At 59.2% G+C, this 26750-nt stretch overlaps 5 protein-coding genes across 5 annotated transcripts; all 5 read left to right on the forward strand.

The window, feature by feature from the left end:
* Positions 1 to 395: 395 nt before the first annotated feature.
* On the forward strand, positions 396 to 5011 carry LOC129735604 (acrosin-like; the record flags this gene model as incomplete). The annotated part of the gene is made up of 5 exons (XM_055704837.1): positions 396 to 508; positions 770 to 1035; positions 1322 to 1467; positions 1937 to 2107; positions 4922 to 5011. Coding segments are annotated over 5 exons (786 nt in total), but the record flags the coding sequence as incomplete, so codon positions are not given.
* A 766-nt stretch (positions 5012 to 5777) lies between these two features.
* LOC129735605 (acrosin-like) lies at positions 5778 to 10393 on the forward strand (the record flags this gene model as incomplete). The annotated part of the gene is made up of 5 exons (XM_055704838.1): positions 5778 to 5890; positions 6152 to 6417; positions 6704 to 6849; positions 7319 to 7489; positions 10304 to 10393. Coding segments are annotated over 5 exons (786 nt in total), but the record flags the coding sequence as incomplete, so codon positions are not given.
* Positions 10394 to 11160: 767 nt separating this feature from the next.
* LOC129735606 (acrosin-like) lies at positions 11161 to 15776 on the forward strand (the record flags this gene model as incomplete). Its single annotated transcript, XM_055704840.1, has 5 exons — positions 11161 to 11273; positions 11535 to 11800; positions 12087 to 12232; positions 12702 to 12872; positions 15687 to 15776. Coding segments are annotated over 5 exons (786 nt in total), but the record flags the coding sequence as incomplete, so codon positions are not given.
* Positions 15777 to 16543: 767 nt separating this feature from the next.
* Positions 16544 to 21159, forward strand: LOC129735607 (acrosin-like; the record flags this gene model as incomplete). Its single annotated transcript, XM_055704841.1, has 5 exons — positions 16544 to 16656; positions 16918 to 17183; positions 17470 to 17615; positions 18085 to 18255; positions 21070 to 21159. Coding segments are annotated over 5 exons (786 nt in total), but the record flags the coding sequence as incomplete, so codon positions are not given.
* A 767-nt stretch (positions 21160 to 21926) lies between these two features.
* Positions 21927 to 26546, forward strand: LOC129735608 (acrosin-like; the record flags this gene model as incomplete). Its single annotated transcript, XM_055704842.1, has 5 exons — positions 21927 to 22039; positions 22301 to 22566; positions 22853 to 22998; positions 23468 to 23638; positions 26457 to 26546. Coding segments are annotated over 5 exons (786 nt in total), but the record flags the coding sequence as incomplete, so codon positions are not given.
* Between the last annotated feature and the right edge of the window lie 204 nt (positions 26547 to 26750).

The following is a 26750-nucleotide window of genomic DNA, read 5'->3' on the forward strand; positions in this document are numbered from 1 at the left end:
ATACGGCACATGGGACAGCTGTGGGTAAGTGGCCCGAGGCTCTGGGAGGGAGCTTGGGCAAGCCCTTGTGGGCTTGGCTGGAGGGCAGCCAGTGTGGGAGGCTCATTTCCTTGCCAGCACGCAGGCTGTTGGCAGTACTCACCTACGGGGCTAAAGCAGAAAGAGGCAGGGTGTGGACACACACGTGCCCCACAGGCTTCCCCAGCCCTGCTGGCCAGGCAGCGCCTTGTGGGGAGGGAAGACGGCTGACCGTGAGCCGTAGGGGCGCCAGCCATCCAGCAGGACACTAAGGAGTTTCTCTTTACAGAGGGACCTGCGGGCTCCGGCCCATGGCTTTTCAGTACGGCATGTCGCGCGTCGTGGGTGGCACAGATGCCCAGGCAGGGGCCTGGCCCTGGATCGTCAGCATCCAGAATCCCTGGCAAGCGGGCACGGGTCATACCTGCGGAGGCTCCCTCATCAGCGCACAGTGGGTCCTGACAGCAGCCCACTGCTTCATCGAGGCCAGGTAAGGCGCCACCGGGAACACGCATAGCCCCACAACACTAGCGCTTGCCCCGTGCGCAGCAGCACGGGCTACTCCCACCCCGTTTCCTCGCAGGACACCCAGGGCCTGGGTGCTCCTTGAGCCTAAGGCACGCGAGGCCAGTCACACCCTCCCGAGCGCTGCTCTCCTCTCTCCCTCGTCAAGCGGAAGGCAGGGCAACGGCTGGGCTGCTGCAGCACGTGGCTGTGCTCCCTCTGAGTCCTCTCCCCATTTGCCTTCCAGCTACATCACCATGTGGCGCGTGGTGATCGGTGCCACGCGGCTGACTCAGCTGGGCCCTGAGGCCCAGGTGCGCAACATCAAGCGGCTGCTCCTTCACCAAGGCTACAGTAACATCACGCAGAGGAACGACATTGCCTTGCTGGAGCTGGACCAGCCTGTGCAGTGCAACGCCTACGTTCAGCTTGCCTGCGTGCCCGATGCCTCGCTGAGAGTCTCGCAGCTGAAAAACTGCTACATCAGCGGCTGGGGTGCCACGACTGCAAGATGTGAGTACCGCGGAAGTACTCGTGTGCCGAGCGCAAGCTTGGCACGCTCGGGGCCATTGCTTGGGCTTCCTGACAGCAGAGGCCAGAGCCCGAGTCAGCCTGCGGGGACGTATGCCTCTTGAGAGATGGGCCTGAGCCCTTTCCCCAGAGCAAGGCGGAAGGCAAATGCCGCTATAACGCCTCTCAGGATGCAAAGCCAAGCGCGGGCGAGGCAAGGGATTCCGCCAGGCAGGGGAGGAGAAGTGCCAGTGAGCTGCTGCTTGCTAATTCCTTCCTGTGCTCGCAGCTGGACGATCAACGGATGTGCTGCAGGAGGCCCAGGTCCGCCTCATTGATGTCAACGTCTGTAACAGCAGCCGGTGGTACAGAGGGGCCATCCACACGCACAACGTCTGTGCTGGCTATCCGCAGGGCGGCATTGACACCTGCCAGGTAGGAGTGTGCTACGAGCCAAGCCCCGTAGCACAGGCAGCCCCGCCACACGCAACTACGCCAACATGGCCCGGCATGTGCTTGGCCTGGCCAGTGCCCCTCCCACTTCAGGTCCCCACCGCCGGGGGGGCTTATACCCCCTTCCCCATCGGCAGGCCCCTGCCCAGTGCCCCTCTTGTCCCAGAGGCATGGCACTCTGCCCAGAAAGCCCTCCTAGTGTTCCTGGCAGCCCACGGCTCCCCATCCCAAGCCTGCCACAGCTCTCTTCCACACACCCACCATCACCGTGCAGTGAGGAGAGCCAGCCCCACCTTACAAGCCCACCACCCCTTCCCAGGCAAGGCTCGCTCGACACAGCCTCGCTCTGCAGGGAACACAGCTCCGGCAGGTGCCGTCAGAGAGAAGGAGCCAACCCCCGTGCTGACGGTGGCCACCCAACAACCCCTTTGTCCTCTCTCCTCCTCTGCAGGGGGACAGCGGTGGGCCTCTCGTGTGCCAAGACAGCAGTGCAGACTACTTCTGGCTTGTTGGGGTCACCAGCTGGGGGAGAGGCTGTGCCCGAGCCAGGCAGCCCGGAGTCTACACCTCCACTCAGCACTTCTACGACTGGATCCTGCTACAGATGGGCCTGCGCCCAGCAGTGAGGGCTACTCCAACAGCACGCGCTTGGAGTCATTTTGTCACCACGTCAAGCCCCGTTCCGAGGCCAAGGCCCACAGCAGCGCAGTCGGGCGGCTCCTGCCCATTTCCAGTCCAGAAGCTGCTGGACTTCTTTAGCCGGCTGCAGGAGCTCCTGCAGTACCTAAGGGGAAAAACGGTGTGAGCAGCAGGACAAACGGCACGCAGGGCAGGCTGCAGTGTGCCACCACCGTTTCCTTTGGGGCAATGCCTGCCGATGCAAAGGCCACCTCAGCGTCAAAGGGCTGCTCTGCCCTGCGCCCGTGCCTCGGGACGCACACACCTGATGAGGCTGACCACGTGCTTGAAATAAAATGTTTCGGTGCTCACAGCAAACCAGGCTTCAGCTCAAGTCAGTCTCCTGTGCGAGGCAAGGACGTCCACGCCCGGCACCTGCCACGCGAGGCAGGCTGCAGGCAGACAAGGCGGGCACAAAGGGAAAGAGTCCCTGCAAAGGGCTGAAAGTGGGCCTGCTCAGGGAGGAGGGGGAGGCTGCACTGGAGGAAGGGAACACAGGTCATCACGGGCTGGAGGGCTTGGGGAAAGGAGCTGGAAACACAGAACGTCTTTGGCCAGCTCCTGGTGGGATCCCGCTGCGCTTGTGGATGAGCCACAAGTGACCTTGAAACTGGACTCTCGTGACCCAGGACAGACGCGTCTGGAAAGACCCAAGGGTTGCACTGAGGATTTGGGGAAGGAGCTTGCCTTCGAGCCCCACATATGCCACAGACTTCATTTCCATCCTGTGTCGCGGTTTAACCCCGGCCGGCAACCAAACACTACCGGCAACCAAACGCCACGCAGCCACTTGCGCACTCCCCCCCACCCGGAGGGGTGGGGAGGAGAATCAGAAAGCAATGTAAAAGTGGAGGGTTGAGATAAGAACAATGTAATAATTTAAACAGAAGAAAGAGTGAAGAACAACAGTAACAATACCAAGAAGAAGAACAACAATAACAATTAGGATGGAAAGGTGGGGGAAAAGGGTAAAATCAAAAGGAAGGGAGAAGGAAAAAAAGGAAATGATGCCCAGTACAACTGCTCACCACCCGCTGACCGATGCCCAGCCAGTCCCTGAGCAAGAATCCCCCCACCAGCTAACCCTCCAAGTTTCTATACCAAGCATGACGTCCCACGGGATGGAATACCTCTGTGGCTGGTTCAGGTCAGCTGACCTGGCTGTGTCCCTGCCCAGTCTCTTGTGCCCCTCCAGCACTCTGGCTGGCAAGGCCCAAGAAACCAAAAAGGCCTTGACTTAGCAGAAACGCTAGGCAGCAACAACCGAAAACATCAGTGCGGCTACCAACATTGTTCTCACATCATAGCCAAAACACAGCACTTCACTAGCTACGAAGAAGAAAGTTAACTCCATGCCAGCTGAAACCAGGACACGGGGCCATCTCCTACTCGGCATGTGCTGCACAGGTCTTTGTAGCCTTCTTGATTGGTGCTGACGTGCGGAATCAAACTCTACAACTCAAGGAGGGTTATCAAGCAGGTATGTTTATCGGGGCTCCGGCTGCAAGGGGGATCGCTCCTCCTCACTTGCACACCCAGGGCTTAAGTAAGCAGATCCCTATTACACAGAAGCATACATATTCATTAAAATTCCCAAGAAAAGGCGGGGTTATTACCATTCGGTCCAGGAACTCAGTATCATAAGCCTCCTCACTCTGGCGCGGGTGCATTGACACCTGCTGGTCCTGGGCTGGGCTCTCTGGGAGGAAGGCTCGCACCCTTCCTCAGGATGTACTTTTCCCTTTGGCGCGCAGTGCTGAGGAGTCCACACCAGCAAGCGCAGAGCCAGGTTGTACTGGTTCTCTTCCCGGCTCGTACATCTTGCAGACAACATAGTTCTTGCTTACAACGTAGCTAGTCGATCGGTATCGACACGTGCAGACCGTAGTGTCCTTGTTAGTCAGTCTGTTAAACACAAGTGCTGAAGCACCAGTTGCAAGGTCTGCATATTTACCGAATGATTTTCAGCTTGAACTATCTCCGTGCAGAGTCTTTACTTCTGAGCGTCATGGCCTGTGACCGCCTTGCTGCCATCCGAAAAGCCCTGCACACTGGGACCCTCCTAGGTGGCAGAGCTTGTGTCCACACGGCAGCAGCTGCCTTGGGCCAGGGGGTTGCTCAGCCCAGCAGCACCAGCAAGTGTGGAATTGAAACCGGGAGCGAAGCCGCTAAGACAAAACCAGTATCCAATGAAGTTGGAATCCTGGCTCGGACTGGAGCCTAGAAGTCATAATTGCCTAAAACAGGGGTTGTTGCAAAGCCACATGCCCAGGAGCAGCATGTAGTACAACATCTAAGGGCTGTTAATCAAATAGCGATTGACCAACACCCGGTGCTGCCTAATCCTCCCACTTTCTCAACAGCGACAGGGGATTCTAATGTCTGTTTTACAGCATTGGACTTCGAAGGCGCCTTTTTGGCGTTCTGATTGTATGTCCTCGGCCGTGCGTAGCAGGTGCCACAGCTGCCCTCTTCAGTGTTGGTCCAGAACCACAATCCAACCCAGAGAGAGCAGGGACACGAAGCCTGCCAGAGGGCGTTGCTGTGGCTGACATAGCCAGTGAGGACTGTGCTGCGTGTGCCTTTCCCTGTGCTGCGTGCAGGAAGGTTGGCACTGCTGGGCTAGGCTTGGCTTATTTGGCTTGCCCGTCACTGCTTGCCTGCCACGACCATCAAAAGAGTGTCTCTTCAAGAGCCAAGCAGGCGCTTGCTGCCTCTAGTGGTTGCGTTCTCTGTTGTGTGTCTCTTCATTGGGCAGGAGCAGGTGGCAAAGGGCTGCCGAGAGCAGGGCGGCAGTGACCTTCGCAAAGAGGTAGCGCCGCCACGCTTGGTTTTTCCTGTGAGCTGATAGCAGGCAGAGCCGGGAGCCAGGCGCTGCTGCCTGCCACGGGGCCGGCCCACCCTCATCGCGCAAAGGGAGTATTCCACGGGGCTCTGTGGGGGCTGTGCGATGCCAGCTCCTGCCTCCCGTCCTGCTTGGAACCCCTCCTGTTGCCCCCCTCCCCGCAGAGGCCACCACGCCCAGCCCCGTGGCAACCAGCCACTCTGTGACATCACCCCCGGGGCCAAGGGCATCCTGGGCAACGTGAGTTCGGGGGGCAGTATGTTGGCGGCTGCACTGGCGGTGACAAGCCCTCCTCCTTGCAGCTGCCACGTGTCACTGGCAGGGATGGATTTGCTGCGCCTCCTCCTCATCCTGCTGGCCATGTGCTGTCCTGCATACGGCACATGGGACAGCTGTGGGTAAGTGGCCCGAGGCTCTGGGAGGGAGCTTGGGCAAGCCCTTGTGGGCTTGGCTGGAGGGCAGCCAGTGTGGGAGGCTCATTTCCTTGCCAGCACGCAGGCTGTTGGCAGTACTCACCTACGGGGCTAAAGCAGAAAGAGGCAGGGTGTGGACACACACGTGCCCCACAGGCTTCCCCAGCCCTGCTGGCCAGGCAGCGCCTTGTGGGGAGGGAAGACGGCTGACCGTGAGCCGTAGGGGCGCCAGCCATCCAGCAGGACACTAAGGAGTTTCTCTTTACAGAGGGACCTGCGGGCTCCGGCCCATGGCTTTTCAGTACGGCATGTCGCGCGTTGTGGGTGGCACAGATGCCCAGGCAGGGGCCTGGCCCTGGATCGTCAGCATCCAGAATCCCTGGCAAGCGGGCACGGGTCATACCTGCGGAGGCTCCCTCATCAGCGCACAGTGGGTCCTGACAGCAGCCCACTGCTTCATCGAGGCCAGGTAAGGCGCCACCGGGAACACGCATAGCCCCACAACACTAGCGCTTGCCCCGTGCGCAGCAGCACGGGCTACTCCCGCCCCGTTTCCTCGCAGGACACCCAGGGCCTGGGTGCTCCTTGAGCCTAAGGCACGCGAGGCCAGTCACACCCTCCCGAGCGCTGCTCTCCTCTCTCCCTCGTCGAGCGGAAGGCAGGGCAACGGCTGGGCTGCTGCAGCACGTGGCTGTGCTCCCTCTGAGTCCTCTCCCCATTTGCCTTCCAGCTACATCACCATGTGGCGCGTGGTGATCGGTGCCACGCGGCTGACTCAGCTGGGCCCTGAGGCCCAGGTGCGCAACATCAAGCGGCTGCTCCTTCACCAAGGCTACAGTAACATCACGCAGAGGAACGACATTGCCTTGCTGGAGCTGGACCAGCCTGTGCAGTGCAACGCCTACGTTCAGCTTGCCTGCGTGCCCGATGCCTCGCTGAGAGTCTCGCAGCTGAAAAACTGCTACATCAGCGGCTGGGGTGCCACGACTGCAAGATGTGAGTACCGCGGAAGTACTCGTGTGCCGAGCGCAAGCTTGGCACGCTCGGGGCCATTGCTTGGGCTTCCTGACAGCAGAGGCCAGAGCCCGAGTCAGCCTGCGGGGACGTATGCCTCTTGAGAGATGGGCCTGAGCCCTTTCCCCAGAGCAAGGCGGAAGGCAAATGCCGCTATAACGCCTCTCAGGATGCAAAGCCAAGCGCGGGCGAGGCAAGGGATTCCACCAGGCAGGGGAGGAGAAGTGCCAGTGAGCTGCTGCTTGCTAATTCCTTCCTGTGCTCGCAGCTGGACGATCAACGGATGTGCTGCAGGAGGCCCAGGTCCGCCTCATTGATGTCAACGTCTGTAACAGCAGCCGGTGGTACAGAGGGGCCATCCACACGCACAACGTCTGTGCTGGCTATCCGCAGGGCGGCATTGACACCTGCCAGGTAGGAGCGTGCTACGAGCCAAGCCCCGTAGCACAGGCAGCCCCGCCACACGCAACTACGCCAACATGGCCCGGCATGTGCTTGGCCTGGCCAGTGCCCCTCCCACTTCAGGTCCCCACCGCCGGGGGGGCTTATACCCCCTTCCCCATCGGCAGGCCCCTGCCCAGTGCCCCTCTTGTCCCAGAGGCATGGCACTCTGCCCAGAAAGCCCTCCTAGTGTTCCTGGCAGCCCACGGCTCCCCATCCCAAGCCTGCCACAGCTCTCTTCCACACACCCACCATCACCGTGCAGTGAGGAGAGCCAGCCCCACCTTACAAGCCCACCACCCCTTCCCAGGCAAGGCTCGCTCGACACAGCCTCGCTCTGCAGGGAACACAGCTCCGGCAGGTGCCGTCAGAGAGAAGGAGCCAACCCCCGTGCTGACGGTGGCCACCCAACAACCCCTTTGTCCTCTCTCCTCCTCTGCAGGGGGACAGCGGTGGGCCTCTCGTGTGCCAAGACAGCAGTGCAGACTACTTCTGGCTTGTTGGGGTCACCAGCTGGGGGAGAGGCTGTGCCCGAGCCAGGCAGCCCGGAGTCTACACCTCCACTCAGCACTTCTACGACTGGATCCTGCTACAGATGGGCCTGCGCCCAGCAGTGAGGGCTACTCCAACAGCACGCGCTTGGAGTCATTTTGTCACCACGTCAAGCCCCGTTCCGAGGCCAAGGCCCACAGCAGCGCAGTCGGGCGGCTCCTGCCCATTTCCAGTCCAGAAGCTGCTGGACTTCTTTAGCCGGCTGCAGGAGCTCCTGCAGTACCTAAGGGGAAAAACGGTGTGAGCAGCAGGACAAACGGCACGCAGGGCAGGCTGCAGTGTGCCACCACCGTTTCCTTTGGGGCAATGCCTGCCGATGCAAAGGCCACCTCAGCGTCAAAGGGCTGCTCTGCCCTGCGCCCGTGCCTCGGGACGCACACACCTGATGAGGCTGACCACGTGCTTGAAATAAAATGTTTCGGTGCTCACAGCAAACCAGGCTTCAGCTCAAGTCAGTCTCCTGTGCGAGGCAAGGACGTCCACGCCCGGCACCTGCCAAGCGAGGCAGGCTGCAGGCAGACAAGGCGGGCACAAAGGGAAAGAGTCCCTGCAAAGGGCTGAAAGTGGGCCTGCTCAGGGAGGAGGGGGAGGCTGCACTGGAGGAAGGGAACACAGGTCATCACGGGCTGGAGGGCTTGGGGAAAGGAGCTGGAAACACAGAACGTCTTTGGCCAGCTCCTGGTGGGATCCCGCTGCGCTTGTGGATGAGCCACAAGTGACCTTGAAACTGGACTCTCGTGACCCAGGACAGACGCGTCTGGAAAGACCCAAGGGTTGCACTGAGGATTTGGGGAAGGAGCTTGCCTTCGAGCCCCACATATGCCACAGACTTCATTTCCATCCTGTGTCGCGGTTTAACCCCGGCCGGCAACCAAACACTACCGGCAACCAAACGCCACGCAGCCACTTGCGCACTCCCCCCCACCCGGAGGGGTGGGGAGGAGAATCAGAAAGCAATGTAAAAGTGGAGGGTTGAGATAAGAACAATGTAATAATTTAAACAGAAGAAAGAGTGAAGAACAACAGTAACAATACCAAGAAGAAGAACAACAATAACAATTAGGATGGAAAGGTGGGGGAAAAGGGTAAAATCAAAAGGAAGGGAGAAGGAAAAAAAGGAAATGATGCCCAGTACAACTGCTCACCACCCGCTGACCGATGCCCAGCCAGTCCCTGAGCAAGAATCCCCCCACCAGCTAACCCTCCAAGTTTCTATACCAAGCATGACGTCCCACGGGATGGAATACCTCTGTGGCTGGTTCAGGTCAGCTGACCTGCCTGTGTCCCTGCCCAGTCTCTTGTGCCCCTCCAGCACTCTGGCTGGCAAGGCCCAAGAAACCAAAAAGGCCTTGACTTAGCAGAAACGCTAGGCAGCAACAACCGAAAACATCAGTGCGGCTACCAACATTGTTCTCACATCATAGCCAAAACACAGCACTTCACTAGCTACGAAGAAGAAAGTTAACTCCATGCCAGCTGAAACCAGGACACGGGGCCATCTCCTACTCGGCATGTGCTGCACAGGTCTTTGTAGCCTTCTTGATTGGTGCTGACGTGCGGAATCAAACTCTACAACTCAAGGAGGGTTATCAAGCAGGTATGTTTATCGGGGCTCCGGCTGCAAGGGGGATCGCTCCTCCTCACTTGCACACCCAGGGCTTAAGTAAGCAGATCCCTATTACACAGAAGCATACATATTCATTAAAATTCCCAAGAAAAGGCGGGGTTATTACCATTCGGTCCAGGAACTCAGTATCATAAGCCTCCTCACTCTGGCGCGGGTGCATTGACACCTGCTGGTCCTGGGCTGGGCTCTCTGGGAGGAAGGCTCGCACCCTTCCTCAGGATGTACTTTTCCCTTTGGCGCGCAGTGCTGAGGAGTCCACACCAGCAAGCGCAGAGCCAGGTTGTACTGGTTCTCTTCCCGGCTCGTACATCTTGCAGACAACATAGTTCTTGCTTACAACGTAGCTAGTCGATCGGTATCGACACGTGCAGACCGTAGTGTCCTTGTTAGTCAGTCTGTTAAACACAAGTGCTGAAGCACCAGTTGCAAGGTCTGCATATTTACCGAATGATTTTCAGCTTGAACTATCTCCGTGCAGAGTCTTTACTTCTGAGCGTCATGGCCTGTGACCGCCTTGCTGCCATCCGAAAAGCCCTGCACACTGGGACCCTCCTAGGTGGCAGAGCTTGTGTCCACACGGCAGCAGCTGCCTTGGGCCAGGGGGTTGCTCAGCCCAGCAGCACCAGCAAGTGTGGAATTGAAACCGGGAGCGAAGCCGCTAAGACAAAACCAGTATCCAATGAAGTTGGAATCCTGGCTCGGACTGGAGCCTAGAAGTCATAATTGCCTAAAACAGGGGTTGTTGCAAAGCCACATGCCCAGGAGCAGCATGTAGTACAACATCTAAGGGCTGTTAATCAAATAGCGATTGACCAACACCCGGTGCTGCCTAATCCTCCCACTTTCTCAACAGCGACAGGGGATTCTAATGTCTGTTTTACAGCATTGGACTTCGAAGGCGCCTTTTTGGCGTTCTGATTGTATGTCCTCGGCCGTGCATAGCAGGTGCCACAGCTGCCCTCTTCAGTGTTGGTCCAGAACCACAATCCAACCCAGAGAGAGCAGGGACACGAAGCCTGCCAGAGGGTGTTGCTGTGGCTGACATAGCCAGTGAGGACTGTGCTGCGTGTGCCTTTCCCTGTGCTGCGTGCAGGAAGGTTGGCACTGCTGGGCTAGGCTTGGCTTATTTGGCTTGCCCGTCACTGCTTGCCTGCCACGACCATCAAAAGAGTGTCTCTTCAAGAGCCAAGCAGGCGCTTGCTGCCTCTAGTGGTTGCGTTCTCTGTTGTGTGTCTCTTCATTGGGCAGGAGCAGGTGGCAAAGGGCTGCCGAGAGCAGGGCGGCAGTGACCTTCGCAAAGAGGTAGCGCCGCCACGCTTGGTTTTTCCTGTGAGCTGATAGCAGGCAGAGCCGGGAGCCAGGCGCTGCTGCCTGCCACGGGGCCGGCCCACCCTCATCGCGCAAAGGGAGTATTCCACGGGGCTCTGTGGGGGCTGAGCGATCCCAGCTCCTGCCTCCCGTCCTGCTTGGAACCCCTCCTGTTGCCCCCCCTCCCCGCAGAGGCCACCACGCCCAGCCCCGTGGCAACCAGCCACTCTGTGACATCACCCCCGGGGCCAAGGGCATCCTGGGCAACGTGAGTTCGGGGGGCAGTATGTTGGCGGCTGCACTGGCGGTGACAAGCCCTCCTCCTTGCAGCTGCCACGTGTCACTGGCAGGGATGGATTTGCTGCGCCTCCTCCTCATCCTGCTGGCCATGTGCTGTCCTGCATACGGCACATGGGACAGCTGTGGGTAAGTGGCCCGAGGCTCTGGGAGGGAGCTTGGGCAAGCCCTTGTGGGCTTGGCTGGAGGGCAGCCAGTGTGGGAGGCTCATTTCCTTGCCAGCACGCAGGCTGTTGGCAGTACTCACCTACGGGGCTAAAGCAGAAAGAGGCAGGGTGTGGACACACACGTGCCCCACAGGCTTCCCCAGCCCTGCTGGCCAGGCAGCGCCTTGTGGGGAGGGAAGACGGCTGACCGTGAGCCGTAGGGGCGCCAGCCATCCAGCAGGACACTAAGGAGCTTCTCTTTACAGAGGGACCTGCGGGCTCCGGCCCATGGCTTTTCAGTACGGCATGTCGCGCGTCGTGGGTGGCACAGATGCCCAGGCAGGGGCCTGGCCCTGGATCGTCAGCATCCAGAATCCCTGGCAAGCGGGCACGGGTCATACCTGCGGAGGCTCCCTCATCAGCGCACAGTGGGTCCTGACAGCAGCCCACTGCTTCATCGAGGCCAGGTAAGGCGCCACCGGGAACACGCATAGCCCCACAACACTAGCGCTTGCCCCGTGCGCAGCAGCACGGGCTACTCCCGCCCCGTTTCCTCGCAGGACACCCAGGGCCTGGGTGCTCCTTGAGCCTAAGGCACGCGAGGCCAGTCACACCCTCCCGAGCGCTGCTCTCCTCTCTCCCTCGTCAAGCGGAAGGCAGGGCAACGGCTGGGCTGCTGCAGCACGTGGCTGTGCTCCCTCTGAGTCCTCTCCCCATTTGCCTTCCAGCTACATCACCATGTGGCGCGTGGTGATCGGTGCCACGCGGCTGACTCAGCTGGGCCCTGAGGCCCAGGTGCGCAACATCAAGCGGCTGCTCCTTCACCAAGGCTACAGTAACATCACGCAGAGGAACGACATTGCCTTGCTGGAGCTGGACCAGCCTGTGCAGTGCAACGCCTACGTTCAGCTTGCCTGCGTGCCCGATGCCTCGCTGAGAGTCTCGCAGCTGAAAAACTGCTACATCAGCGGCTGGGGTGCCACGACTGCAAGATGTGAGTACCGCGGAAGTACTCGTGTGCCGAGCGCAAGCTTGGCACGCTCGGGGCCATTGCTTGGGCTTCCTGACAGCAGAGGCCAGAGCCCGAGTCAGCCTGCGGGGACGTATGCCTCTTGAGAGATGGGCCTGAGCCCTTTCCCCAGAGCAAGGCGGAAGGCAAATGCCGCTATAACGCCTCTCAGGATGCAAAGCCAAGCGCGGGCGAGGCAAGGGATTCCGCCAGGCAGGGGAGGAGAAGTGCCAGTGAGCTGCTGCTTGCTAATTCCTTCCTGTGCTCGCAGCTGGACGATCAACGGATGTGCTGCAGGAGGCCCAGGTCCGCCTCATTGATGTCAACGTCTGTAACAGCAGCCGGTGGTACAGAGGGGCCATCCACACGCACAACGTCTGTGCTGGCTATCCGCAGGGCGGCATTGACACCTGCCAGGTAGGAGCGTGCTACGAGCCAAGCCCCGTAGCACAGGCAGCCCCGCCACACGCAACTACGCCAACATGGCCCGGCATGTGCTTGGCCTGGCCAGTGCCCCTCCCACTTCAGGTCCCCACCGCCGGGGGGGCTTATACCCCCTTCCCCATCGGCAGGCCCCTGCCCAGTGCCCCTCTTGTCCCAGAGGCATGGCACTCTGCCCAGAAAGCCCTCCTAGTGTTCCTGGCAGCCCACGGCTCCCCATCCCAAGCCTGCCACAGCTCTCTTCCACACACCCACCATCACCGTGCAGTGAGGAGAGCCAGCCCCACCTTACAAGCCCACCACCCCTTCCCAGGCAAGGCTCGCTCGACACAGCCTCGCTCTGCAGGGAACACAGCTCCGGCAGGTGCCGTCAGAGAGAAGGAGCCAACCCCCGTGCTGACGGTGGCCACCCAACAACCCCTTTGTCCTCTCTCCTCCTCTGCAGGGGGACAGCGGTGGGCCTCTCGTGTGCCAAGACAGCAGTGCAGACTACTTCTGGCTTGTTGGTGTCACCAGCTGGGGGAGAGGCTGTGCCCGAGCCAGGCAGCCCGGAGTCTACACCTCCACTCAGCACTTCTACGACTGGATCCTGCTACAGATGGGCCTGCGCCCAGCAGTGAGGGCTACTCCAACAGCACGCGCTTGGAGTCATTTTGTCACCACGTCAAGCCCCGTTCCGAGGCCAAGGCCCACAGCAGCGCAGTCGGGCGGCTCCTGCCCATTTCCAGTCCAGAAGCTGCTGGACTTCTTTAGCCGGCTGCAGGAGCTCCTGCAGTACCTAAGGGGAAAAACGGTGTGAGCAGCAGGACAAACGGCACGCAGGGCAGGCTGCAGTGTGCCACCACCGTTTCCTTTGGGGCAATGCCTGCCGATGCAAAGGCCACCTCAGCGTCAAAGGGCTGCTCTGCCCTGCGCCCGTGCCTCGGGACGCACACACCTGATGAGGCTGACCACGTGCTTGAAATAAAATGTTTCGGTGCTCACAGCAAACCAGGCTTCAGCTCAAGTCAGTCTCCTGTGCGAGGCAAGGACGTCCACGCCCGGCACCTGCCAAGCGAGGCAGGCTGCAGGCAGACAAGGCGGGCACAAAGGGAAAGAGTCCCTGCAAAGGGCTGAAAGTGGGCCTGCTCAGGGAGGAGGGGGAGGCTGCACTGGAGGAAGGGAACACAGGTCATCACGGGCTGGAGGGCTTGGGGAAAGGAGCTGGAAACACAGAACGTCTTTGGCCAGCTCCTGGTGGGATCCCGCTGCGCTTGTGGATGAGCCACAAGTGACCTTGAAACTGGACTCTCGTGACCCAGGACAGACGCGTCTGGAAAGACCCAAGGGTTGCACTGAGGATTTGGGGAAGGAGCTTGCCTTCGAGCCCCACATATGCCACAGACTTCATTTCCATCCTGTGTCGCGGTTTAACCCCGGCCGGCAACCAAACACTACCGGCAACCAAACGCCACGCAGCCACTTGCGCACTCCCCCCCACCCGGAGGGGTGGGGAGGAGAATCAGAAAGCAATGTAAAAGTGGAGGGTTGAGATAAGAACAATGTAATAATTTAAACAGAAGAAAGAGTGAAGAACAACAGTAACAATACCAAGAAGAAGAACAACAATAACAATTAGGATGGAAAGGTGGGGGAAAAGGGTAAAATCAAAAGGAAGGGAGAAGGAAAAAAAGGAAATGATGCCCAGTACAACTGCTCACCACCCGCTGACCGATGCCCAGCCAGTCCCTGAGCAAGAATCCCCCCACCAGCTAACCCTCCAAGTTTCTATACCAAGCATGACGTCCCACGGGATGGAATACCTCTGTGGCTGGTTCAGGTCAGCTGACCTGCCTGTGTCCCTGCCCAGTCTCTTGTGCCCCTCCAGCACTCTGGCTGGCAAGGCCCAAGAAACCAAAAAGGCCTTGACTTAGCAGAAACGCTAGGCAGCAACAACCGAAAACATCAGTGCGGCTACCAACATTGTTCTCACATCATAGCCAAAACACAGCACTTCACTAGCTACGAAGAAGAAAGTTAACTCCATGCCAGCTGAAACCAGGACACGGGGCCATCTCCTACTCGGCATGTGCTGCACAGGTCTTTGTAGCCTTCTTGATTGGTGCTGACGTGCGGAATCAAACTCTACAACTCAAGGAGGGTTATCAAGCAGGTATGTTTATCGGGGCTCCGGCTGCAAGGGGGATCGCTCCTCCTCACTTGCACACCCAGGGCTTAAGTAAGCAGATCCCTATTACACAGAAGCATACATATTCATTAAAATTCCCAAGAAAAGGCGGGGTTATTACCATTCGGTCCAGGAACTCAGTATCATAAGCCTCCTCACTCTGGCGCGGGTGCATTGACACCTGCTGGTCCTGGGCTGGGCTCTCTGGGAGGAAGGCTCGCACCCTTCCTCAGGATGTACTTTTCCCTTTGGCGCGCAGTGCTGAGGAGTCCACACCAGCAAGCGCAGAGCCAGGTTGTACTGGTTCTCTTCCCGGCTCGTACATCTTGCAGACAACATAGTTCTTGCTTACAACGTAGCTAGTCGATCGGTATCGACACGTGCAGACCGTAGTGTCCTTGTTAGTCAGTCTGTTAAACACAAGTGCTGAAGCACCAGTTGCAAGGTCTGCATATTTACCGAATGATTTTCAGCTTGAACTATCTCCGTGCAGAGTCTTTACTTCTGAGCGTCATGGCCTGTGACCGCCTTGCTGCCATCCGAAAAGCCCTGCACACTGGGACCCTCCTAGGTGGCAGAGCTTGTGTCCACACGGCAGCAGCTGCCTTGGGCCAGGGGGTTGCTCAGCCCAGCAGCACCAGCAAGTGTGGAATTGAAACCGGGAGCGAAGCCGCTAAGACAAAACCAGTATCCAATGAAGTTGGAATCCTGGCTCGGACTGGAGCCTAGAAGTCATAATTGCCTAAAACAGGGGTTGTTGCAAAGCCACATGCCCAGGAGCAGCATGTAGTACAACATCTAAGGGCTGTTAATCAAATAGCGATTGACCAACACCCGGTGCTGCCTAATCCTCCCACTTTCTCAACAGCGACAGGGGATTCTAATGTCTGTTTTACAGCATTGGACTTCGAAGGCGCCTTTTTGGCGTTCTGATTGTATGTCCTCGGCCGTGCATAGCAGGTGCCACAGCTGCCCTCTTCAGTGTTGGTCCAGAACCACAATCCAACCCAGAGAGAGCAGGGACACGAAGCCTGCCAGAGGGTGTTGCTGTGGCTGACATAGCCAGTGAGGACTGTGCTGCGTGTGCCTTTCCCTGTGCTGCGTGCAGGAAGGTTGGCACTGCTGGGCTAGGCTTGGCTTATTTGGCTTGCCCGTCACTGCTTGCCTGCCACGACCATCAAAAGAGTGTCTCTTCAAGAGCCAAGCAGGCGCTTGCTGCCTCTAGTGGTTGCGTTCTCTGTTGTGTGTCTCTTCATTGGGCAGGAGCAGGTGGCAAAGGGCTGCCGAGAGCAGGGCGGCAGTGACCTTCGCAAAGAGGTAGCGCCGCCACGCTTGGTTTTTCCTGTGAGCTGATAGCAGGCAGAGCCGGGAGCCAGGCGCTGCTGCCTGCCACGGGGCCGGCCCACCCTCATCGCGCAAAGGGAGTATTCCACGGGGCTCTGTGGGGGCTGAGCGATCCCAGCTCCTGCCTCCCGTCCTGCTTGGAACCCCTCCTGTTGCCCCCCCTCCCCGCAGAGGCCACCACGCCCAGCCCCGTGGCAACCAGCCACTCTGTGACATCACCCCCGGGGCCAAGGGCATCCTGGGCAACGTGAGTTCGGGGGGCAGTATGTTGGCGGCTGCACTGGCGGTGACAAGCCCTCCTCCTTGCAGCTGCCACGTGTCACTGGCAGGGATGGATTTGCTGCGCCTCCTCCTCATCCTGCTGGCCATGTGCTGTCCTGCATACGGCACATGGGACAGCTGTGGGTAAGTGGCCCGAGGCTCTGGGAGGGAGCTTGGGCAAGCCCTTGTGGGCTTGGCTGGAGGGCAGCCAGTGTGGGAGGCTCATTTCCTTGCCAGCACGCAGGCTGTTGGCAGTACTCACCTACGGGGCTAAAGCAGAAAGAGGCAGGGTGTGGACACACACGTGCCCCACAGGCTTCCCCAGCCCTGCTGGCCAGGCAGCGCCTTGTGGGGAGGGAAGACGGCTGACCGTGAGCCGTAGGGGCGCCAGCCATCCAGCAGGACACTAAGGAGCTTCTCTTTACAGAGGGACCTGCGGGCTCCGGCCCATGGCTTTTCAGTACGGCATGTCGCGCGTCGTGGGTGGCACAGATGCCCAGGCAGGGGCCTGGCCCTGGATCGTCAGCATCCAGAATCCCTGGCAAGCGGGCACGGGTCATACCTGCGGAGGCTCCCTCATCAGCGCACAGTGGGTCCTGACAGCAGCCCACTGCTTCATCGAGGCCAGGTAAGGCGCCACCGGGAACACGCATAGCCCCACAACACTAGCGCTTGCCCCGTGCGCAGCAGCACGGGCTACTCCCGCCCCGTTTCCTCGCAGGACACCCAGGGCCTGGGTGCTCCTTGAGCCTAAGGCACGCGAGGCCAGTCACACCCTCCCGAGCGCTGCTCTCCTCTCTCCCTCGTCAAGCGGAAGGCAGGGCAACGGCTGGGCTGCTGCAGCACGTGGCTGTGCTCCCTCTGAGTCCTCTCCCCATTTGCCTTCCAGCTACATCACCATGTGGCGCGTGGTGATCGGTGCCACGCGGCTGACTCAGCTGGGCCCTGAGGCCCAGGTGCGCAACATCAAGCGGCTGCTCCTTCACCAAGGCTACAGTAACATCACGCAGAGGAACGACATTGCCTTGCTGGAGCTGGACCAGCCTGTGCAGTGCAACGCCTACGTTCAGCTTGCCTGCGTGCCCGATGCCTCGCTGAGAGTCTCGCAGCTGAAAAACTGCTACATCAGCGGCTGGGGTGCCACGACTGCAAGATGTGAGTACCGCGGAAGTACTCGTGTGCCGAGCGCAAGCTTGGCACGCTCGGGGCCATTGCTTGGGCTTCCTGACAGCAGAGGCCAGAGCCCGAGTCAGCCTGCGGGGACGTATGCCTCTTGAGAGATGGGCCTGAGCCCTTTCCCCAGAGCAAGGCGGAAGGCAAATGCCGCTATAACGCCTCTCAGGATGCAAAGCCAAGCGCGGGCGAGGCAAGGGATTCCGCCAGGCAGGGGAGGAGAAGTGCCAGTGAGCTGCTGCTTGCTAATTCCTTCCTGTGCTCGCAGCTGGACGATCAACGGATGTGCTGCAGGAGGCCCAGGTCCGCCTCATTGATGTCAACGTCTGTAACAGCAGCCGGTGGTACAGAGGGGCCATCCACACGCACAACGTCTGTGCTGGCTATCCGCAGGGCGGCATTGACACCTGCCAGGTAGGAGCGTGCTACGAGCCAAGCCCCGTAGCACAGGCAGCCCCGCCACACGCAACTACGCCAACATGGCCCGGCATGTGCTTGGCCTGGCCAGTGCCCCTCCCACTTCAGGTCCCCACCGCCGGGGGGGCTTATACCCCCTTCCCCATCGGCAGGCCCCTGCCCAGTGCCCCTCTTGTCCCAGAGGCATGGCACTCTGCCCAGAAAGCCCTCCTAGTGTTCCTGGCAGCCCACGGCTCCCCATCCCAAGCCTGCCACAGCTCTCTTCCACACACCCACCATCACCGTGCAGTGAGGAGAGCCAGCCCCACCTTACAAGCCCACCACCCCTTCCCAGGCAAGGCTCGCTCGACACAGCCTCGCTCTGCAGGGAACACAGCTCCGGCAGGTGCCGTCAGAGAGAAGGAGCCAACCCCCGTGCTGACGGTGGCCACCCAACAACCCCTTTGTCCTCTCTCCTCCTCTGCAGGGGGACAGCGGTGGGCCTCTCGTGTGCCAAGACAGCAGTGCAGACTACTTCTGGCTTGTTGGTGTCACCAGCTGGGGGAGAGGCTGTGCCCGAGCCAGGCAGCCCGGAGTCTACACCTCCACTCAGCACTTCTACGACTGGATCCTGCTACAGATGGGCCTGCGCCCAGCAGTGAGGGCTACTCCAACAGCACGCGCTTGGAGTCATTTTGTCACCACGTCAAGCCCCGTTCCGAGGCCAAGGCCCACAGCAGCGCAGTCGGGCGGCTCCTGCCCATTTCCAGTCCAGAAGCTGCTGGACTTCTTTAGCCGGCTGCAGGAGCTCCTGCAGTACCTAAGGGGAAAAACGGTGTGAGCAGCAGGACAAACGGCACGCAGGGCAGGCTGCAGTGTGCCACCACCGTTTCCTTTGGGGCAATGCCTGCCGATGCAAAGGCCACCTCAGCGTCAAAGGGCTGCTCTGCCCTGCGCCCGTGCCTCGGGACGCACACACCTGATGAGGCTGACCACGTGCTTGAAATAAAATGTTTCGGTGCTCACAGCAAACCAGGCTTCAGCTCAAGTCAGTCTCCTGTGCGAGGCAAGGACGTCCACGCCCGGCACCTGCCAAGCGAGGCAGGCTGCAGGCAGACAAGGCGGGCACAAAGGGAAAGAGTCCCTGCAAAGGGCTGAAAGTGGGCCTGCTCAGGGAGGAGGGGGAGGCTGCACTGGAGGAAGGGAACACAGGTCATCACGGGCTGGAGGGCTTGGGGAAAGGAGCTGGAAACACAGAACGTCTTTGGCCAGCTCCTGGTGGGATCCCGCTGCGCTTGTGGATGAGCCACAAGTGACCTTGAAACTGGACTCTCGTGACCCAGGACAGACGCGTCTGGAAAGACCCAAGGGTTGCACTGAGGATTTGGGGAAGGAGCTTGCCTTCGAGCCCCACATATGCCACAGACTTCATTTCCATCCTGTGTCGCGGTTTAACCCCGGCCGGCAACCAAACACTACCGGCAACCAAACGCCACGCAGCCACTTGCGCACTCCCCCCCACCCGGAGGGGTGGGGAGGAGAATCAGAAAGCAATGTAAAAGTGGAGGGTTGAGATAAGAACAATGTAATAATTTAAACAGAAGAAAGAGTGAAGAACAACAGTAACAATACCAAGAAGAAGAACAACAATAACAATTAGGATGGAAAGGTGGGGGAAAAGGGTAAAATCAAAAGGAAGGGAGAAGGAAAAAAAGGAAATGATGCCCAGTACAACTGCTCACCACCCGCTGACCGATGCCCAGCCAGTCCCTGAGCAAGAATCCCCCCACCAGCTAACCCTCCAAGTTTCTATACCAAGCATGACGTCCCACGGGATGGAATACCTCTGTGGCTGGTTCAGGTCAGCTGACCTGGCTGTGTCCCTGCCCAGTCTCTTGTGCCCCTCCAGCACTCTGGCTGGCAAGGCCCAAGAAACCAAAAAGGCCTTGACTTAGCAGAAACGCTAGGCAGCAACAACCGAAAACATCAGTGCGGCTACCAACATTGTTCTCACATCATAGCCAAAACACAGCACTTCACTAGCTACGAAGAAGAAAGTTAACTCCATGCCAGCTGAAACCAGGACACGGGGCCATCTCCTACTCGGCATGTGCTGCACAGGTCTTTGTAGCCTTCTTGATTGGTGCTGACGTGCGGAATCAAACTCTACAACTCAAGGAGGGTTATCAAGCAGGTATGTTTATCGGGGCTCCGGCTGCAAGGGGGATCGCTCCTCCTCACTTGCACACCCAGGGCTTAAGTAAGCAGATCCCTATTACACAGAAGCATACATATTCATTAAAATTCCCAAGAAAAGGCGGGGTTATTACCATTCGGTCCAGGAACTCAGTATCATAAGCCTCCTCACTCTGGCGCGGGTGCATTGACACCTGCTGGTCCTGGGCTGGGCTCTCTGGGAGGAAGGCTCGCACCCTTCCTCAGGATGTACTTTTCCCTTTGGCGCGCAGTGCTGAGGAGTCCACACCAGCAAGCGCAGAGCCAGGTTGTACTGGTTCTCTTCCCGGCTCGTACATCTTGCAGACAACATAGTTCTTGCTTACAACGTAGCTAGTCGATCGGTATCGACACGTGCAGACCGTAGTGTCCTTGTTAGTCAGTCTGTTAAACACAAGTGCTGAAGCACCAGTTGCAAGGTCTGCATATTTACCGAATGATTTTCAGCTTGAACTATCTCCGTGCAGAGTCTTTACTTCTGAGCGTCATGGCCTGTGACCGCCTTGCTGCCATCCGAAAAGCCCTGCACACTGGGACCCTCCTAGGTGGCAGAGCTTGTGTCCACACGGCAGCAGCTGCCTTGGGCCAGGGGGTTGCTCAGCCCAGCAGCACCAGCAAGTGTGGAATTGAAACCGGGAGCGAAGCCGCTAAGACAAAACCAGTATCCTATGAAGTTGGAATCCTGGCTCGGACTGGAGCCTAGAAGTCATAATTGCCTAAAACAGGGGTTGTTGCAAAGCCACATGCCCAGGAGCAGCATGTAGTACAACATCTAAGGGCTGTTAATGAAATAGCGATTGACCAACAGCCGGTGCTGCCTAATCCTCCCACTTTCTCAACAGCGACAGGGGATTCTAATGTCTGTTTTACAGCATTGGACTTCGAAGGCGCCTTTTTGGCGTTCTGATTGTATGTCCTCGGCCGTGCGTAGCAGGTGCCACAGCTGCCCTCTTCAGTGTTGGTCCAGAACCACAATCCAACCCAGAGAGAGCAGGGACACGAAGCCTGCCAGAGGGCGTTGCTGTGGCTGACATAGCCAGTGAGGACTGTGCTGCGTGTGCCTTTCCCTGTGCTGCGTGCAGGAAGGTTGGCACTGCTGGGCTAGGCTTGGCTTATTTGGCTTGCCCGTCACTGCTTGCCTGCCACGACCATCAAAAGAGTGTCTCTTCAAGAGCCAAGCACGCGCTTGCTGCCTCTAGTGGTTGCGTTCTCTGTTGTGTGTCTCTTTATTGGGCAGGAGCAGGTGGCAAAGGGCTGCCGAGAGCAGGGCGGCAGTGACCTTCGCAAAGAGGTAGCGCCGCCACGCTTGGTTTTTCCTGTGAGCTGATAGCAGGCAGAGCCGGGAGCCAGGCGCTGCTGCCTGCCACGGGGCCGGCCCACCCTCATCGCGCAAAGGGAGTATTCCACGGGGCTCTGTGGGGGCTGTGCGATCCCAGCTCCTGCCTCCCGTCCTGCTTGGAACCCCTCCTGTTGCCCCCCCTCCCCGCAGAGGCCACCACGCCCAGCCCCGTGGCAACCAGCCACTCTGTGACATCACCCCCGGGGCCAAGGGCATCCTGGGCAACGTGAGTTCGGGGGGCAGTATGTTGGCGGCTGCACTGGCGGTGACAAGCCCTCCTCCTTGCAGCTGCCACGTGTCACTGGCAGGGATGGATTTGCTGCGCCTCCTCCTCATCCTGCTGGCCATGTGCTGTCCTGCATACGGCACATGGGACAGCTGTGGGTAAGTGGCCCGAGGCTCTGGGAGGGAGCTTGGGCAAGCCCTTGTGGGCTTGGCTGGAGGGCAGCCAGTGTGGGAGGCTCATTTCCTTGCCAGCACGCAGGCTGTTGGCAGTACTCACCTACGGGGCTAAAGCAGAAAGAGGCAGGGTGTGGACACACACGTGCCCCACAGGCTTCCCCAGCCCTGCTGGCCAGGCAGCGCCTTGTGGGGAGGGAAGACGGCTGACCGTGAGCCGTAGGGGCGCCAGCCATCCAGCAGGACACTAAGGAGTTTCTCTTTATAGAGGGACCTGCGGGCTCCGGCCCATGGCTTTTCAGTACGGCATGTCACGCGTCGTGGGTGGCACAGATGCCCAGGCAGGGGCCTGGCCCTGGATCGTCAGCATCCAGAATCCCTGGCAAGCGGGCACGGGTCATACCTGCGGAGGCTCCCTCATCAGCGCACAGTGGGTCCTGACAGCAGCCCACTGCTTCATCGAGGCCAGGTAAGGCGCCACCGGGAACACGCATAGCCCCACAACACTAGCGCTTGCCCCGTGCGCAGCAGCACGGGCTACTCCCGCCCCGTTTCCTCGCAGGACACCCAGGGCCTGGGTGCTCCTTGAGCCTAAGGCACGCGAGGCCAGTCACACCCTCCCGAGCGCTGCTCTCCTCTCTCCCTCGTCAAGCGGAAGGCAGGGCAACGGCTGGGCTGCTGCAGCACGTGGCTGTGCTCCCTCTGAGTCCTCTCCTCATTTGCCTTCCAGCTACATCACCATGTGGCGCGTGGTGATCGGTGCCACGCGGCTGACTCAGCTGGGCCCTGAGGCCCAGGTGCGCAACATCAAGCGGCTGCTCCTTCACCAAGGCTACAGTAACATCACGCAGAGGAACGACATTGCCTTGCTGGAGCTGGACCAGCCTGTGCAGTGCAACGCCTACGTTCAGCTTGCCTGCGTGCCCGATGCCTCGCTGAGAGTCTCGCAGCTGAAAAACTGCTACATCAGCGGCTGGGGTGCCACGACTGCAAGATGTGAGTACCGCGGAAGTACTCGTGTGCCGAGCGCAAGCTTGGCACGCTCGGGGCCATTGCTTGGGCTTCCTGACAGCAGAGGCCAGAGCCCGAGTCAGCCTGCGGGGACGTATGCCTCTTGAGAGATGGGCCTGAGCCCTTTCCCCAGAGCAAGGCGGAAGGCAAATGCCGCTATAACGCCTCTCAGGGTGCAAAGCCAAGCGCGGGCGAGGCAAGGGATTCCGCCAGGCAGGGGAGGAGAAGTGCCAGTGAGCTGCTGCTTGCTAATTCCTTCCTGTGCTCGCAGCTGGACGATCAACGGATGTGCTGCAGGAGGCCCAGGTCCGCCTCATTGATGTCAACGTCTGTAACAGCAGCCGGTGGTACAGAGGGGCCATCCACACGCACAACGTCTGTGCTGGCTATCCGCAGGGCGGCATTGACACCTGCCAGGTAGGAGCGTGCTACGAGCCAAGCCCCGTAGCACAGGCAGCCCCGCCACACGCAACTATGCCCACATGGCCCGGCATGTGCTTGGCCTGGCCAGTGCCCCTCCCACTTCAGGTCCCCACCGCCGGGGGGGCTTATACCCCCTTCCCCATCGGCAGGCCCCTGCCCAGTGCCCCTCTTGTCCCAGAGGCATGGCACTCTGCCCAGAAAGCCCTCCTAGTGTTCCTGGCAGCCCATGGCTCCCCATCCCAAGCCTGCCACAGCTCTCTTCCACACACCCACCATCACCGTGCAGTGAGGAGAGCCAGCCCCACCTTACAAGCCCACCACCCCTTCCCAGGCAAGGCTCGCTCGACACAGCCTCGCTCTGCAGGGAACACAGCTCCGGCAGGTGCCGTCAGAGAGAAGGAGCCAACCCCCGTGCTGACGGTGGCCACCCAACAACCCCTTTGTCCTCTCTCCTCCTCTGCAGGGGGACAGCGGTGGGCCTCTCGTGTGCCAAGACAGCAGTGCAGACTACTTCTGGCTTGTTGGGGTCACCAGCTGGGGGAGAGGCTGTGCCCGAGCCAGGCAGCCCGGAGTCTACACCTCCACTCAGCACTTCTACGACTGGATCCTGCTACAGATGGGCCTGCACCCAGCAGTGAGGGCTACTCCAACAGCACGCGCTTGGAGTCATTTTGTCACCACGTCAAGCCCCGTTCCGAGGCCAAGGCCCACAGCAGCGCAGTCGGGCGGCTCCTGCCCATTTCCAGTCCAGAAGCTGCTGGACTTCTTTAGCCGGCTGCAGGAGCTCCTGCAGTACCTAAGGGGAAAAACGGTGTGAGCAGCAGGACAAACGGCACGCAGGGCAGGCTGCAGTGTGCCACCACCGTTTCCTTTGGGGCAATGCCTGCCGATGCAAAGGCCACCTCAGCGTCAAAGGGCTGCTCTGCCCTGCGCCCGTGCCTCGGGACGCACACACCTGATGAGGCTGACCACGTGCTTGAAATAAAATGTTTCGGTGCTCACAGCAAACCAGGCTTCAGCTCAAGTCAGTCTCCTGTGCGAGGCAAGGACGTCCACGCCCGGCACCTGCCAAGCGAGGCAGGCTGCAGGCAGACAAGGCGGGCACAAAGGGAAAGAGTCCCTGCAAAGGGCTGAAAGTGGGCCTGCTCAGGGAGGAGGGGGAGGCTGCACTGGGGGAGGAAGGGAACACAGGTCATCACGGGCTGGAGGGCTTGGGGAAAGGAGCTGGAAACACAGAACGTCTTTGGCCAGCTCCTGGTGGGATCCCGCTGCGCTTGTGGATGAGCCACAAGTGACCTTGAAACTGGACTCTCGTGACCCAGGACAGACGCGTCTGGAAAGACCCAAGGGTTGCACTGAGGATTTGGGGAAGGAGCTTGCCTTCGAGCCCCACATATGCCACAGACTTCATTTCCATCCTGTGTCGCGGTTTAACCCCGGCCGGCAACCAAACACTACCGGCAACCAAACGCCACGCAGCCACTTGCGCACTCCCCCCCACCCGGAGGGGTGGGGAGGAGAATCAGAAAGCAATGTAAAAGTGGAGGGTTGAGATAAGAACAATGTAATAATTTAAACAGAAGAAAGAGTGAAGAACAACAGTAACAATACCAAGAAGAAGAACAACAATAACAATTAGGATGGAAAGGTGGGGGAAAAGGGTAAAATCAAAAGGAAGGGAGAAGGAAAAAAAGGAAATGATGCCCAGTACAACTGCTCACCACCCGCTGACCGATGCCCAGCCAGTCCCTGAGCAAGAATCCCCCCACCAGCTAACCCTCCAAGTTTCTATACCAAGCATGACGTCCCACGGGATGGAATACCTCTGTGGCTGGTTCAGGTCAGCTGACCTGCCTGTGTCCCTTCCCAGTCTCTTGTGCCCCTCCAGCACTCTGGCTGGCAAGGCCCAAGAAACCAAAAAGGCCTTGACTTAGCAGAAACGCTAGGCAGCAACAACCGAAAACATCAGTGCGGCTACCAACATTGTTCTCACATCATAGCCAAAACACAGCACTTCACTAGCTACGAAGAAGAAAGTTAACTCCATGCCAGCTGAAACCAGGACACGGGGCCATCTCCTACTCGGCATGTGCTGCACAGGTCTTTGTAGCCTTCTTGATTGGTGCTGACGTGCGGAATCAAACTCTACAACTCAAGGAGGGTTATCAAGCAGGTATGTTTATCGGGGCTCCGGCTGCAAGGGGGATCGCTCCTCCTTCACTTGCACACCCAGGGCTTAAGTAAGCAGATCCCTATTACACAGAAGCATACATATTCATTAAAATTCCCAAGAAAAGGCGGGGTTATTACCATTCGGTCCAGGAACTCAGTATCATAAGCCTCCTCACTCTGGCGCGGGTGCATTGACACCTGCTGGTCCTGGGCTGGGCTCTCTGGGAGGAAGGCTCGCACCCTTCCTCAGGATGTACTTTTCCCTTTGGCACGCAGTGCTGAGGAGTCCACACCAGCAAGCGCAGAGCCAGGTTGTACTGGTTCTCTTCCCGGCTCGTACATCTTGCAGACAACATAGTTCTTGCTTACAACGTAGCTAGTCGATCGGTATCGACACGTGCAGACCGTAGTGTCCTTGTTAGTCAGTCTGTTAAACACAAGTGCTGAAGCACCAGTTGCAAGGTCTGCATATTTACCGAATGATTTTCAGCTTGAACTATCTCCGTGCAGAGTCTTTACTTCTGAGCGTCATGGCCTGTGACCGCCTTGCTGCCATCCGAAAAGCCCTGCACACTGGGACCCTCCTAGGTGGCAGAGCTTGTGTCCACACGGCAGCAGCTGCCTTGGGCCAGGGGGTTGCTCAGCCCAGCAGCACCAGCAAGTGTGGAATTGAAACCGGGAGCGAAGCCGCTAAGACAAAACCAGTATCCTATGAAGTTGGAATCCTGGCTCGGACTGGAGCCTAGAAGTCATAATTGCCTAAAACAGGGGTTGTTGCAAAGCCACATGCCCAGGAGCAGCATGTAGTACAACATCTAAGGGCTGTTAATCAAATAGCGATTGACCAACAGCCGGTGCTGCCTAATCCTCCCACTTTCTCAACAGCGACAGGGGATTCTAATGTCTGTTTTACAGCATTGGACTTCGAAGGCGCCTTTTTGGCGTTCTGATTGTATGTCCTCGGCCGTGCGTAGCAGGTGCCACAGCTGCCCTCTTCAGTGTTGGTCCAGAACCACAATCCAACCCAGAGAGAGCAGGGACACGAAGCCTGCCAGAGGGCGTTGCTGTGGCTGACATAGCCAGTGAGGACTGTGCTGCGTGTGCCTTTCCCTGTGCTGCGTGCAGGAAGGTTGGCACTGCTGGGCTAGGCTTGGCTTATTTGGCTTGCCCGTCACTGCTTGCCTGCCACGACCATCAAAAGAGTGTCTCTTCAAGAGCCAAGCACGCGCTTGCTGCCTCTAGTGGTTGCGTTCTCTGTTGTGTGTCTCTTTATTGGGCAGGAGCAGGTGGCAAAGGGCTGCCGAGAGCAGGGCGGCAGTGACCTTCGCAAAGAGGTAGCGCCGCCACGCTTGGTTTTTCCTGTGAGCTGATAGCAGGCAGAGCCGGGAGCCAGGCGCTGCTGCCTGCCACGGGGCCGGCCCACCCTCATCGCGCAAAGGGAGTATTCCACGGGGCTCTGTGGGGGCTGTGCGATCCCAGCTCCTGCCTCCCGTCCTGCTTGGAACCCCTCCTGTTGCCCCCCCTCCCCGCAGAGGCCACCACGCCCAGCCCCGTGGCAACCAGCCACTCTGTGA

Source organism: Falco cherrug, chromosome 3 (genome assembly GCF_023634085.1).
Source record: "Falco cherrug isolate bFalChe1 chromosome 3, bFalChe1.pri, whole genome shotgun sequence".
NCBI classification, from domain to species: Eukaryota; Metazoa; Chordata; class Aves; order Falconiformes; family Falconidae; genus Falco; species Falco cherrug.